This window comes from Macrobrachium rosenbergii, chromosome 43 (assembly GCF_040412425.1).
Source record: "Macrobrachium rosenbergii isolate ZJJX-2024 chromosome 43, ASM4041242v1, whole genome shotgun sequence".
Taxonomy (NCBI): domain Eukaryota; kingdom Metazoa; phylum Arthropoda; class Malacostraca; order Decapoda; family Palaemonidae; genus Macrobrachium; species Macrobrachium rosenbergii.
Window position 1 is genome coordinate 53,717,611 of NC_089783.1, and position 15,911 is coordinate 53,733,521.

General features: G+C 38.0%; 2 protein-coding genes across 3 annotated transcripts in view; both read left to right on the forward strand.

Moving 5' to 3' along the window:
- Window positions 1-9,904, forward strand: part of LOC136828921 (sucrase-isomaltase, intestinal-like) — a 31,492-nt gene extending 21,588 nt beyond the window's left edge. For both annotated transcript variants that reach the window (XM_067087254.1, XM_067087255.1), the window contains 5 exons: window positions 139-265; window positions 1,083-1,244; window positions 2,223-2,368; window positions 4,696-4,828; window positions 9,566-9,904. In XM_067087254.1, the coding sequence (XP_066943355.1) occupies window positions 139-265; window positions 1,083-1,244; window positions 2,223-2,368; window positions 4,696-4,828; window positions 9,566-9,787 (790 nt within the window). In that variant the 3' untranslated portion in view covers window positions 9,788-9,904. The remainder of the gene's footprint in view (window positions 1-138; window positions 266-1,082; window positions 1,245-2,222; window positions 2,369-4,695; window positions 4,829-9,565) is intronic.
- A 2,336-nt stretch (window positions 9,905-12,240) lies between these two features.
- Window positions 12,241-15,911, forward strand: part of Nsun2 (tRNA (cytosine(34)-C(5))-methyltransferase Nsun2) — a 29,555-nt gene continuing 25,884 nt past the window's right edge. Inside the window, 2 exon segments of the mRNA XM_067087256.1 lie at window positions 12,241-12,399; window positions 14,112-14,189. Coding sequence (XP_066943357.1) covers window positions 12,340-12,399; window positions 14,112-14,189 — 138 coding nt within the window. The 5' untranslated portion in view covers window positions 12,241-12,339.

Below are 15,911 nucleotides of genomic sequence, written 5' to 3' on the forward strand. Positions count from 1 at the left end.
TTGAGAAATTTGCAGTCTTTTATGTCGTCACGTTCACCCCCGAGGGGGTGGTACTAAACACAGCGCCGCGCGGAACTTTTCTGTAGAACTACCGCTGTTCATCTCGTATTAATTCGTTTCATATTAATTCATTCACAGCCGTAATCACAACTGCGGCGAGGTCGCTCAAGACCCGACTGCCTGGCCCGAAGTGGCGGAGACATCGTCGAAGTACCTTTTTGACCGTTACTACCACCTGCCTTATCTCTACTCGCTCTTCAGGAGAGTACGTTTGGATTTTGTGGTTCCAGTTGATCTTTTCTCGCTGGCGTATTTGTCTCTATGATTACGCATTGTAGTATCTCATCAGCTTTTACCCTTTTAAAAGGAAAGTAACGTGATCCTTCGAACAGTCACCCAAAGTTCTACCCTTGTATTAACAGTTACAACCGTTCACATTCTAGGAAGTTACCAGTGAATCACTCTACGCAACATAGGCCTACTGATTGCAAACGTTATCACATCACAGCTTTCTTGTAGCCATCCAATGTGCGTTAGGGCACTGGTTTTTGGTACCTCCTGCCCTGATCTCTCTGATAACCTGAAGCCGTGGCTTCTGAGGCAAACACTGATATATTTTTCTGAAGATTTTATTATTGAATTGAATATGGAGTGCATAATTACAGGCAATGGAAAACTTTACAGTTAGTAATACTAAATGTTGAGTGAGTTGTGTGCCTTTGCCACAATTACTACTACTGCAGTCATCATCTCCCTCATTATTATTATTATTATTATTATTATATTATTATTATTATTATTATTATTATTATTAGTAGTAGTAGTAGTAGTAGTAGTAGTAGTAGTAGTAGTAGTAGTAGTAGTAGTACAATCTTATCGTATTTCCTGAGGAATAGTTCTTTTACAATGCTGAAAATTTTATTAGCACATGAATTAGGATGAGTATCTTGATTCTGATTGTATATTGCCATTTCAATTCTATGAAAATGAGAGAGAGAGAGAGAGAGAGAGAGAGAATACTATTATTTATGATACTCGCTGACGAACGCTATCTACTTAGCTATGAGTCTTGCCTTTTCCAGGCTCATCTCTATGGAGAGTCCGTGGCTCGCCCGGTCTTCAGCCAGTTTCTGAGCGACACCAGAGCCTTGGAGGTTGACGACCAGTTCTTCTGGGGAGACGGAATCATGGTGGCCCCAGTAATCACTGAAGGAGCGACCAGCAGGACAGTCTATTTTCCAAAAGTAGGAGAATGCGTATTTTCCATCTAACACATTGGTAGAACATTGAGATGTAGTTGTTACTAAACTGGGAGTCGTGTGGTGGGAGCAGAATTGAAGAGAGATAGAGAGAGAGAGAAGAAGAAGAAGAATGTGATTAGACACACGTTAAAAGACTAGAATTTCTTAAAACAGAAACTAAAAGCGGAGATGAATGATAAATGAGGCTGAGTGAGATGCAGAAGAAATATCCAGTATTAGGACAAAAGTACAAACCTTCGAACATTGTCTGTTGCTCCAAGGTTAGGAAATGGTTATGAGTTCAAAAAAAAGAATCGGCTGGATAAAACAAAATGAAGTAAGCTGTCGATGAAAGAAAAAATATTAAAGTTATATTTCCTGAAGCACACGATCAGTTTAGAAAAGAAAATGTCTGGGACAGACTGTTTGGTAGCTACTTGCAACAGGTATATCTGCAGTAGCAAGGCGAACTTTTACTTAGGGAAATCTGATTAACTGCCTCTTCGTGTTCAGCGTCTCCCCGTTTTCTTTAACCTTGGAGATGTTTGTTCCAATACGAGACTACTTGTTCAAAAATTTACAGGCTGCCATGTGAGCATGGAGAAATGTGGTTGGAAAAGATTTCACATTAAGGTAGTTATTACTAAGAGATTAGGACATAATTTTGAGTCTCAAAATGTTAATAGGTAAATAGAATACTATACACACTTTAAAATTATTTTATCATAAGAATCAAGGCCTTGCTCCCAGGTCTAGGGTACCAATCTGGTGCATTTGATAAAATTATCATTGTACTGCAGGCACTGGATATTCCCAAATACTAAATGATACACAAAACAATGAATAGCTTGCATTTTTCGTCATTATTTTTGTTCATTTTCTGTATTAATGTAATTCTGAGATGCATAGGACATTTTTTAGGCTGTTCATCTGAGAAAATCTGTATAAACATGCCCTTCATTCCTTTATCTCCCACTTTAGGGTGAGTGGTATGACACCGTCGGCCTGAAGGTGGTTACAGGACCTGCCACTCTGGAAGTCAAGGCACCTCTGGATGAGCTTCCCTACTTTTTCCTCGGGGGGAACATTATCCCAGTCCAGCAATGTGAGCTTACTACAGCTAAAAGGTATTACAGCTCTCGACAATGCGGGTGCTTTTTCTCAGTCAATTGGACGCTTCCTAAAACAATCAAGATTATAAATGCTCATTCGCATACGGAAAAGGTTTCGAGAGAGGGCGATGGAGGTATTGCTCAGTTTGAGAGACCGAAGGAGGAAAACAAATCGGATCTCTCTCTCTCTCTCTCTCTCTCTCTCTCTCTCTCTCTCTCTCTCTCTCTCTCTCTCTCTCTCTGTGCTTGTCATTTACGTAAGATGGATTATTTATTTATTCACGATAGTTTGAGAAACTTAGCTTTTATTGGAATATCGAAAATGTACAGATACAAATTTTTTGGTAAAATGATCATAAAACTTCGGATTTTGAAAAACGTCTCTCTCTCTCTCTCTCTCTCTCTCTCTCTCTCTTTATTTATTCACGTTTGAGAAACTTAGCTCTCTCTCTCTCTCTCTCTCTTGGTCTGATCATCTCTCTCTCTCTCTCTCTCTCTCTCTGTGTGTGTGTGTGCTTGTCATTTACGTAAGATGGATTATTTATTTATTCACGACAGTTTGAGAAACTCAGCTCTTATTGGAATATCGAAAATGTATCTACAGATACAAATTGGCAAAATGATCATAAAACTTCGGATTTTGAAAAACGTCTGATAACAGGGAAATAGTTGAAAGTATTATTATAGTGATAGGAAGAAAGAATGAGCTGTGTAAAAACACATTTGATTTAATGGAGGAAGGCACAGTTCGCAATTATCAACTGCTGTCAACCAGCACGAGACACTGAAACAGTCTACTTGATGGCCTCTTGAATGGTGGTGATAGAGTATCTATGCTTCATAACTGGAAAAGCAAGGGAAACCTGTACCGAGTGTCTCTAGAAAAAACTTGCAAATATTTTGGTTAATTTGTGCGCCTTAGACAGGAATTTGTGTTGCATTAGATATGAAACAGCTGACACAAATGAATATGAAGGCGATTATATTACAGGTTTTTGCGGACATTAGAACAGATAGCCAAAAGTCTACTTATATATTAGAAAACAGAGATTACGTAATCAGACGGGTTAACAGAAATCACCGGAATCTAAGAAGAACCCAGGCACCAAAAGCATAATGAATATCAGTTCAATAAACAGTTTTTAAAAACTCGAGGTCACAGTTTTCAGGGTATGAGGAAAATGCAAGATTTGTTCGTTGCAGTTCCTTTTGTTTGATGCTTTTTTTTTTTTAGAGCTTCATCCGATATTCCTCTGCCAGTTTGTTATTAGTTCACCTCTCCCTCCCCCACATACCTGGTCTATGCCTGATTGAAGAGGGGGGGACTGAAACTTCGTGAACACCAGTATTAAAAAAATGAGTAATACTTTCAACAGACCTTAGGGGTTTGTTGCGAATGACAATGGCCTTCGAAAAGGTTCCAGCACCCCAGAGTGAATGAGTGTATAAAGCATTCGTTTTGGCCTCGTCTCAAGTAGTAAAAATCTGAAGTGGAAATTTATATAAAAAAATACCACCCACTAATGTAAAATTTTATCTAATTTTGTTATCAAAAATCTTTCAGTGCCATTTCTCTGGTGCTTAGATTCGTTGAAGGGTATTTCCAGTTAGTGCGCACCAACTACTATATAGTCATTCCTCTGGTCAGTCAAGATTATTTTACAATGTCCCATGAAAAATAACAGCTATTTGAAATGTCATTGCGTGCCAGTGCTGTTGAAACTCCCAATTTCTCTTTTTATTCTGATGAATCAAGTATTGTGTTGAATGGGCCATTTAGACCTTTATTTTCCTGCCACGCTGCTTCTGTGAAGCTTGGCATAAAGATTCTTACGATAACAATTAAATCCTTGGATTTATGCTGCTCTGAAGTGATGTTGATTTGTTCTCAGTCTTACTTTCCATTTGCTCCTCAGTGGCTGAGATCACAATGTGTACTCAGAAATAAACTACTGCACCATGCTAATTGTTAATAATGAAAAATTTCAATCTTTTGCCAAGTTGTCTGCAACCAAGTTATTCAATATGTATGTATTCTCAACGTATTCCCCTCTGACAATACATCTCTTTCTTCAGGATGTTTCATTTCCTCCCTCACTTGCGCACTTCATTTCCTTTTTAACTTATATTTCTAATGCATGTGTTTCATTTCCTGTTCGGTTCACAGAAAACGGCGCGAATAATTAAAGGAATTCGTTACTGAATTACAAATTCATCAAAGAAATCCACACATCAAAACAAATTACAGTAGGATTTTATTTTTAGGTATGAAGTCCAATGAAGATCCTTGAAATATTTTGCGTTAGAATGTTCTTTCACGTTCATTTTTCTCATTTTCACAGCCGGAACTTTGACTTCGTTCTGAAAGTGTTCTTGAACTCATCACTGGCAGCAGCGGGCGAGATCTTCAGGGATGATGGCGAGACAGATCTCGACTTGCAGGAGCCTTATTTTGCCGTGACTTCGTTTTCTGATGTACGTATTTGAAGGAATGCCAATAACATCAGTGGCACAGATCTTATTCATAAGAACTGATTGGGCCTGTGTCACATTTCCGCCAGGGAAAATATAAACTTTAGTCCTGATTTAATTGAGAATCGTGAAAAAATAACTCGATCCTAAACTCTGAGTGAATATATCCAAAGCAAAACGCACTTGAAAAGGAGGGTTCTGCTTATATCTCATGAGCAGAAAGTTGATAATGGCTACCAAGAAATTATCTTATTTCTCACTGGAAATTTATACAGTTATTTACTTACATTAGCATGTGAGATTTATTGTAGCCTGAGCTAATATTGTTTTCGCTGTTTCCTTTTATGAATGATTATCATTAAGCTATCTTTGGCGAGAGTTGTTTGGTCATGAAGAATCTAGCTAATACTGACAAACTCAAGTTTAAGAAATTTCTTGCATGCCTAACATCTCTTATATTCTACTTATCTGAGACTGAATTCGGATAGGACTAGGTCCAGTATATAAAAGATTATATTTTATGAAGAAAATATAGTTGATTTGTTTACTCATTAAGGAACCAAACAAAGATTGCTCTGCACACTTATCGCATACTACGTGCTAGCTCGAGATTTTGAACAGAATTGTTTACCATATAGAAATATAATGGATTGTTTACAGACAGCAAAGTACAGTGATGGTAATCGATTTCAGTGCGCAAGTCAAGATTGGTAAAAACTCTAAGTCTTCGTGAGCACAGGAGTTATATATATATATATATATATATATATATATATATATATATATATATATATATATATATATATATATATATATATATAGTGTGTGTGTGTGTTTGAATAAAGCTGACGTAGATGATCATCGTACAGCTATGATAGCTTGTAAACAGAAAGATACTTGCCTCTTATCTTTGGGTAAATGTGTGATTGTGACTTCTGGAATTTTGAATACATATTAGGATGCATAGTCGGCTGGAAAACACCAGTATCACTCAATGCAGTGGAACTGTTGCCTTCCTAGTCCACCCAACCATCTGGAGGTTGCTTTTTTGATAAGTTGGTCATTTTTCATTTGTTTCTTAATTTCTCTCTAAAGGCTTCACAGGGATGTTCTTGTTTATAGATTCCGTCTTGTGACAGCATGGGATCTTGCTCGTATGAGCAGACCAACTGAAAAAGGTAAACGGTCTTCAAGAAAAGTACGTTAGAGGGATATGGGTTTTAGTCCCCATTATTTGAGGAGAGGATGTGAGTGGTGTCGAGGTTTAGAGATGCCAGGTGAGAAACTGGTACAATTAGTGAGTTTTTCTAACTTTATAGAGTAAAACGTTGCCTGCTAGAGAGCCTGTGAACCGTTGGAGAGTATTACGTGAGGTTTGTGGTGGGGAATTCTCGGGTTTCGTTGCTTGACAGTGTTGACGAGTTTGCGTTATTTAGTCCTTGGTTATTGAAGCAGTCATTTAGTGGCGGAACCTTAGAGATATCCAGTTAGTTTGTTTAATGCGTTTTAGTTGAGTGATCCCAAACTTTGGTGAGCAGTTTGACTGCGTTTCAGTGTCAACAGTTTACTGTTGCTGAAAAGTGAGTATTTTTTAATAACCTACACTTCTGTAGACATCATAGCGACCAAAATTAGAGCAAAATGAAAAACGCCATTTTATTGGAGTGGGTGGTTGTAAAGAGTGAAGTTGGTTACCAAGCTGCAAAAATTGAGGGAATTTGTTAATTTTTTTCTTTTATATTTAGGAGGAAATGCTTTATAGGTTTAGAGATTGGAGATATTTAGAGTTGAGTTGTGATGATGCTTGTATGTGATAGGGTATGTTGACTACTCTAGGGCCAGAATATTCAAAACAATAAAATCAATTGCAATGGCAGACTCCAACAGTTTGCTGTATAAAGATACTATGGGTGAAGTTCTGCCATTTATCCTTATGGGTGTTTCCTCATATAGTTAAATCAGTTAATTCCTAATTGACAGTCAGGCCCAAGCCATCACAGATGTTCAGTAATCACTGTATGGTGTGAAGGGCTTATACTTAGATTTCATTATCAGTTTCATTATCAACATTTTTTTACACTTCCCCATGAGTGAGTTATTAAACCTTTTGGCATTAACAGTTTTTGTTTTAACATGAGAGTAGTTTACAATTCAGGGCAAATAGCTTTTGACTGGTTCATGTGATTTTTTTTTTTTTTTTTTAACTTGAATGGTGGTATTTAATAGCCTTGCCTATGCATTTTTTGCGTTGTTTGTAAGTCTCCACAGGACCTAATATACTTAAATTACAAAAATCACACTAAAAAAGATTTCAAGTTTACCCTACTCAGATATTTACCTGCAGCAGTTTACCTGCCTGGACTTTTTCGAAGTTTTATGTTTTAACATTTGCGAGAGTGAGGTTCATGATTGGATTCTTTTATGCCCTAGTGTGGACAGTGCTGAAATGTGATTTGGTTCTTTTATTTTAAGTTCCACCAGTCAAATGAATTTTACAATTAAGGTGTTGCTTGAAAAAAATGGGGTCAGTTTATTGTCTCGGTTCATTTTGTGCGGACATGTGACTCCTATGTTCCCAGTACTATTGTGGCTGATCAGAATTTTTTTAGTGTCTTTTGAAAGTTTCTGTCATTCACTTTATTAGATAAAAATTAGTATAGTTTTAAAGATAAAGGAACACTTACATTCTACAATTGCACAATGGAAACCTCAGTAGAAAATTGGAGTTTTTGGGGTGAAATATTCAAATGTGTTCATGATACTGAAGCAAGTTCTGATTCTGATTAAGGCAGGGTTTATGGAGTGATACTATGTACTAGGCAAGGCTAGGCAAGGAAGGACATGATGATCTAAGTTATGCTAATGGGAGATCCAGAGGCCTGAAGGTATCTGCCCAGGTAAGGACCTGGCATCGTAGGTTAGGTTAGGTTTGCTTGTTTTAGGTCACAACCTCTTAATTTTAATTTAGTGCCCTAGGCTAGGCTAGGTTAGGTGGGGGATTGAGTGAGCAAAGCCCCCATGGCGAGGTAAGGATCATGTGCATTAGATTAAGTAAGGTTGCATCCTTGTTAATTTTAATCTACAGTGCCTAGGCTAGGCTAGGTTAGGTGGGGGATTGATGGAGTAAAGTGCCCATGGCCAGGTAAGGACCTAGTGTATTAGATTAAGTAAGGTCGCAACCTTATTATTTATTTTAACTTAGTGTCCTTGGATAGGTTAGGAAGAGGGTGGTGGGAAACACAAAGCCCCTCAGGGTAGGTAAGGGCCAGGCGTCCTAGGTTATGTTGTGTTAAATGCATCCTTCTCTGTTAATAGAGAAATATAAACCATTGCCTGTTATATAGGAGTCTCCTTCAGCATGAGCTGTAGCAGTTATTGAACTTAGTAACAAAGTTATTAACTGGTAGAGATGGAGATGAGCAGGGGGTACCCCCTCCCTCACCTTACATCATCACTCAGTTGTTTTTTTTTCCTCTGCTAAGAACAGATGTACTTGGCATGTTGTCTTCCCACTGGACTCATCATTTGACAGACAGATAAATGATCTCCCTCTGGTAAGCCTTTGTCAGGATAGTGCTTCATTCACTTGTTTTGAGATGAACACTAAGAGGCCATGTCTATCACATCTCTTGGACTGTCTTGTGGCTCGACCTATGGTTGAACATTGACAAACTTCATTTTGACAGGTATCTCTTCTTTGGACAACAGGGCTATCACCAGAAGGTTGCTGGTATTGGGAGGAAAGGCTTTGACGCTTCTTGTGAGCCAGAATGCGAGTATGTGGGCAAACTTTCTTAAACTTTGTTCTTAGGAGAAACATGCTTACATCTCTCTTCTCTTGCAAATATCTTGCATGTCTCATAAATTTCACTGATGAACAGCTCAGTGCTGTTGAGTTGAGAATATCATATTTTCAAGATTCTTTTAATCACAAGTTGTCTTTCAAACCTGGCTTTGGGGCAAAGATAGCTCCAGCTAAGCTTCAGGTACAGCAAAGTGTTCGATGTTTTAGGATCACAAAGAAACTTGTCATCCTCATCTGGCTGTAGCCAGGAATCGAGGAAAGTGAAAGAAGGGATTGGATCGCTGAGGTTGCTGATCCCCTTCCTCCAATGCCAGGAGTATGGGGTTGTCTGTTTTGCTAGCTGGCAAAGTTGCAGGAACATGGAGTAGAACCCTGGATAGTATTAGCCCTTCTGGACATAAAGGATTCTGTTCAAGGACCAATTTCTTTCCCTCTCACAAGCACCAGTACAGTTCTGAAGTTAAAGTAGTGAAGTAGAAAGGCACTGCAGAAGTTGTAGAAGGCCATTCTCCAGGTTTTTACAGTGGCCTTTTCCTTGTTGAGAAGGCAACTTGGTGGTTGGAGGTTGATGATCGATCTCTCCAGTTGTCATTGGGTGGATGTGTTACAGCCTCTCTTGAAAATGAAAACCGCATGTTCAATGCTGGAATCTATAAGGGAGGGTTCCTCTGCTTCATCTGCAACAGGATGTCGTTGCAGTTAACAATGTTATGCTTCAGATTGGTGATGGCCCCTTGAGTGTTCAGCTCGAGCCTTCTGACACTAAACAACCACCACAGGCCCCAAGGAAAAGGTATCCAAGGACTTATGGATGAGTTTTATCTCCTGCCTTTGCTGGAGAATTATTATTATTATTATTATTATTATTATTATTATTATTATTATTATTATTATTATTATTATTATTTTTACTAAGACTCTCAACATCTCCTCAGAATACTCTAAATGTTAACGTCCTCACTGGCTCGGGTTCAGTTGCTGGTCTGAATATATACGCCATCGAAATCTCTGGATACATTTACCACCCAAAGGCCATCGAGTTGGACGGGGAAATCCTGCCTTCGGATGCGTGGAGTTACAACGAAAGTTTCCAGTTTTTGAATTGCTTGACTGAAGTTCCAATGGGGAAAAATATGACACTTATAATGTTGGTGTGACTGTTGAAAGACAAGTTTTAAAGAACTGTTCTTATAATTCTGCATTGATACAATTATCTATTGATATAGAGTGTAGCGGAAGCTGGACCCATAAATAAAGATTTGAAATGCTTACAATGGTGTAACTTGAATGCGCCTCACCTACAAATCTACTGACATTATTAGTATTGTTAATATTGTTGCTGTGCCAGAGGTTACCGTCTGGGGACATCCAATACTGTGATTGGCATATCTGTTGGGCTGTTTTTCCCAATATAAGCTCTTCCGCTCGCTAAGAAATTAGGTTTTAAAGTAAAGCACCGAAATATTTACGTAAACAAAAGGTAAGACTTCAGATTTCATATATATAGTATATCATTTATGGGGCGAAAGGGATTTTTTTCTGTACGTGCTACAGAATTGCTGTCATCAGTGGATTACAGACCGTAATGTTATGATAACGAAATAATCAGTTAAATTTATGTAGTTTCGATTTTAAATGATTCCTAATTTAAATTGATATTTTTCCCCTTTGATTGAAAGTTTTCTGTTAGGTGAACACTTACATAATATTGCCTTGAGAGCAATTTTGTATAAGGTAACGACTTGAATCTTTGGTATAGATACACATTTAAAGTCTGAAAGACCGACCGTGGTGAAGCTACCGTACAAAATAAATGGTTTTAAACCTTTTCCCCCTTCGGGCCATGGGACATAAAAAGTGGACGATGAATTTACTGTGCCCCCGTTCACCTTTGACCTCGGCCATACCACCGGGATAACCCAAAGAAACCGATTTTTTTTGGTGAACTGAACGCTCTAGAGCTTTTTCCTGAAATATTAAAATTCTCCATATTCGTTTCCCTGGGTTTATTTGACCATTATTTGGACAACTGACCAATGTCATCATTATTATCTGCAGTCGCTAGTCCCGTAGAACGTAGGCCCAGGGTGTAGGCGTGAAAGTATAAAACTATGCAATATTTATGTACCAGTTATTCTGCATTTGTTTTACGTTGATATTGATAAGTGAGCTAAAAAAAAAAAGCTCATGGATAATTAAGTTTGTGTGAATCCATATCAAAATATTAATTCGTATTAGGGAACGATTATTGAACAGAATAGGCCTATTTAGTAATTTAATGATAAGACCTGTAGCACGTTCTTTTGAAGAGATAGTTGGGCTATAGGGATGTGGCGTAAATATGAGCAAGGATTGAAGTGCTAATGTTAATATTCAGTGACCGGGACTGCACAGATGACCTAGAAGCTTGAAATCCATTGAAGGAATAAGAAGGCAAGGAAAATTTCAATGAATTTCAGTTTATAACTCGAAAAAGGGGTTAGCAATGCCATTGTCCATGCAGAAATAAAGAACTAGGTTTTTAGAACACTATTGAGACTACCATGGTACACAGTATGCTGGACTTTTAAGAGCTCGGTAGGAGCTTTATCCAGCCACTGGGCGCTAAATAATCCTGATGGGTTCCGGAGCTTGATCTTAAGACCTAAATTTAATAATGTCATTTATCCAGCCACGCGTGGGATACCTAAAGCAACTCCAGCTGAGGCATATCCTTAACAGTAACAGGTGTATGGACTCCCTGTAAGATAACACTGGAACAGGAAAAGCCCTGGATTATACAAATTAAAGGAGTATAGGCCTACGGAGTTATATTAAGCAAATTTAAGGGACTAATGAAACTGTTGAAAGATAACATAGATGGGGATAAGAAGCATGGGAAAAGAGAAATGAAGTCAACACTGAAAATGTACAGGAAATTTTAAGACAATAGAAGAAACTTGGTATGATAACTAAAAAAAACTGTTTAATAGCAGAAGCTAGAGTGAACAAGCTAGAACCATGTACCATCCAAAGATTGAGTGGGATGAAGATACTTAAATGGTTAAATTATGAAGCAATATAGAAACCCCAGTTTTTTCTTTATTGCCCAGCATACAATAATCTAGAAGCAGATTTAGTTTCGTGCAGCAGCCATGTCAGGAAGATGGATGAATTAATAGCTAACATCATGCCGGTCACCATCGTTAGGGGTTTGCCGCCATCAGTGCAACTCATATGGTGCTGTGTTGTAATTGTAGGAGTTATTTACAGTGTCCCTTTGGCCCCAAGCTGCTACCCCTTCATATTATTTTACTTTGTACCCTCTCCTAACAATTGTACCATAGTGCAACTGCGAAGTTTTCCTCCTGTTACACCTTTCAAACATTTTTACTGTCAAAAGTCCGTTTCATCGCTGGATTGCTATATACAGTGGGCCATTGGCCTAAATTCTTTATTCTATCCGCATTTATTCTTACTGTTCACAGAGCTGTGTAAAGATGAAACCGAAAATTGTGAGTTAATCATCGAAAAAGATATGGCACCGTAAAGCAACCAAACGCCATCGAAGGGCAAAACAGAACGAAAAGGGGAGCCGTTTCATAGGCAACTCCCTCACGATACTACTACTACAATTTCTGCAAACATTGCGTTAACCGAAAACCCGACGAGTAAACACGCTACGACACACCGTTATCATCGATTCGTATCCTGTTCGTTTTCTCGAGTTATGGGAAAGAAGGGTCGTAAATTCAACAACAAGCGGGGAAATGGAGGAAGTAAAGTGGAAGTAAGTTGAACTTGGTCCGCTGCGTATTTTGGGAGAGGTTTCTTTTGCGAATTTATTTTTCGTCGGCTGGAATTTTTCCGTTCTTTAGGAGCCATGTCGGAGGAGTGAAACATGAGGGTAAAACATATGTTGTTACGGAATGGTTCTGCGCATGACCTGACCAAACGAACCAAAACCTAACCTAGCAACCTAGAATATCGTGTACTGACCTAACCTAACCCGGTAGAACTGGGATAAGTATTACCTCGGAAATTGATTTTTTTCTGTAGTATTTTTTGTTGCTTATCAAGAATTTACCGTAATTTTTCGTCTCACGACTGTAATTAACCCGTAATTTACCTCAATACTGATTATATTTTTGCCATTGCGCATGCGCAGTGGTGTAGGGTAACTTTTGGTAAAAAGTGGAGTTTCTTTCACGACCTACCAGGTTAAGTTAAGCTAGGGTACCTCGGCTAATACTTAGAAATACCCTAACCTTACTCAGGGCGCCGTGCCCTGACCTGGCTGGGGCTTCGGGCTCCCCCACCATTGTAACCTAGTAACTCGAACGTATGGAGCGGCCTAGGCTGCCCCTTAACGGTAGTAGGTCCAAATCATCATTATTCATTGTGCAATGTTAACAGCAAAGGAAGAGAATTGCACCACTTACCTTACTCAGTATCACTGCTGTCCAACCACGAGGGCACCATCCTCGGCTTCTTTGCAGCAATTGGGAGCTCATGTGAATTGGAAGTACTGTACCAGGTCAGGGTCCGGTTCTTATTGTTTTTGGCCGGGAAAGTAAATCAGAGATGGGGATGTCAGGCGGCTTTTGAGCAGATAGACACATGTAATTAAATCCAGAACTTTTGGTCAATAAAAATGAATTTTTTCCTGAATTGCTCAAAAGTGTGTAAATTCTTAGTCATGGAAAGTTTTCCTTAATTATCTGAATGGTATATAGTGTGGCCACAGTTTGTAAGCCCGAATGACATCTTAAAATATTCAGTTATAGAGGATTTGTATTAATTTTCTTTTTATATTTTGAAATAGTGTGTGGCCATTCAACAGACTGTCAAAGTTTTAATAAATAGAGCACATACAGGCAGTCCCAGGTTATTGGTGGGCTTGGTTATCAGTGATCTGGTTTTTCGCGGCTTGTCTAGCGACGAAAATCAGCAATTTTTGGTGCTGATATGCACCGATTTCCGCTTATCGGCGCCAATAATCACGTATTGACACTATCAGAGGCACCGATAACCAAAAATCAGTGCTTTTCGGCACTTATTTGGCGCTGATAATTGCCAAAAAAGTGCTGAAAATCACCAATTTTTGGTTATCGGCAGTTTTCGCTCATCATCACGCCACTGGAATGGAACCCCTGCTGATAACCGGGGACTGCATGTATTGGATTTTTTGTGAATATTTTATTGTGCAGAAATAGCTTTTGAGATACTGGCCTGTCAACATTTAAGGGACTGCTGGGTTTACTTTTTTTAAGTAATAATTGTTGACACTTGGAAATTTAATTCATGATCTTTATACAGATCATAGTATTCAGGCAAAAATTGAATGTAAACCTAATTTCTTTGAGATTGATTGATGATTTTAGTCAAGTTTTTACACATGGAATATTTGTTTTTATAATTCTATTTTTAAACCTTAATTAGAATTAGTTTCTGTTCATGTATAGAATTGAGTAATTATAATTTTATTTTTTCCATCTCCAGAAACCAAAGAAAGAGAGGCCTAAGACGGATTATGTTGAGGTGGTTCGAGAAAACGTAGATTTTGAGAAATATTACAAGGTATAGTATACTCTAATGTTGTTGTCACGCTGTTGCGCTCTATGAGAATTTTGCATGCAATATTTTATGAATTTCAGTAGCATTTGATTTTTGTTAACTGATGATTGTATTATTGTGCAATTCTTACAAATTGCAAACCTGTACCTTTTACTGTTGTCATTATAAGAGGGTAAAGGTCATAAAGAGAATTGGATTTGTTGAAAAGTCTCCTCCAAGGTGTATCCGGTATATTACGATAGCAGTAAGATGGAATAGCAGAAGCCTGGATGAAGTGAGTTTGCCAGCGGGTAGTAAGTAAATGTATCCCATTAGTAAACAGCGAAAGTTGGTAATGTTATGATCTTTCCTGATGTATATTGTAGAGACATATTGTAGATAATTTCTAATAGGAAATATAAAAAAATTTTAAACATTCTTTTATTAAAATGCACAAAAACAGTGGTTCTTAAAAGTTTTTGCTTTCTAGATCCCACACCCCCCTACCCCTGAAATTTTTGCTAACTATAAACTATAAACAATATGTCTATTTGTATATACTATACTTCTTATACAATATACTTCATTGCTGTTAAATTTTTTTATAAGTATGCACTGTGCTATATTTCAATGGAATAAACAATGTTCATAGAAAACGGGTAAAACAAACATTTGATGAAACAAAATTTTATCTTAATCCATTTGGCATGTTTTGAGATAATTATTAGAAAACATACAGAAGCAGTGATAATGTTTTTGGAAATTTTCCAAATAACATTACAAATAAAAAAATAATAGGCACCATCTGGCAACCCTGATTGCAGCCCCTGCCCAGGTAGTTTCTGGCACCCCCCAGTGTAAGAATCACTGCACTAAAAAGTACAAAGTAATTTTTTGAGACACCAAGATTGCCTTACAATTAATCATGTCTACAAAAATAAAAGTGTGGCCGCCAAACATGGAAGGAAATGCTACAAGAAATAAAGAAAAATATATTTTTTTCTTGTAACATTTCTTTCAATGTTTAGCACCTATGCTTTTGTTTTTGTAGACATGATTAAGTGTAAGAAAATCCTGGTGTCTCAAACAATTATTTTAAACTTTTTAGTGAATTTTAATAAAAGCATGTTTTAAAAATGTTTATTTTTTATTATTTTATCGAAGCTATGTCCTTCGGTGAAATTGTACTGAACACAGTCGAACAGTGTTTCAAGGAGTTTGGTGAGCTTCTTCCTCCCTTGGCCAGAGATCCTTTTGTTAAGGCCTTAGGGTTTTTTGCTTCTCTGAATAAGGCATTTCAGGATGTGATAGGGGAACTGTCCCATGTCATGAGCAACCTTAAAGTTCTCAGAAGAGAGTAGCTTTGCTCTCTGCTGGTTCCTTCAGTTTCTCCACTTAGTAAACAGTCTTTAATTTCTTCTCATCCTTTTGGGGAGATTATTGAAGAAAAACTGTCTGTGTCTATAGCCTCTGAAACTGAGAAGACAGAGAATAGGTCTTTTATCTATCAGTCCCAATCTTTGAAAGGGAAGGCTCCTGCTTCTTCCTCCTCTTCTTTTAAATGGCCCTTGGGCAATGCTACTTTCTTTTCTAGGTCTTCCTTTCCAAGTGCTGGAAAGAGGAAAGTATCCTTTTGCCAACAAAGTCCCAGATCCTATTCTGCAAGGGGATGGAAGTTTATCTCCTGTTAACGAGTTGTAAGTCTAATGAAGAATAGCTCCTTGAACCTCAGGTACCTGTAGGGGC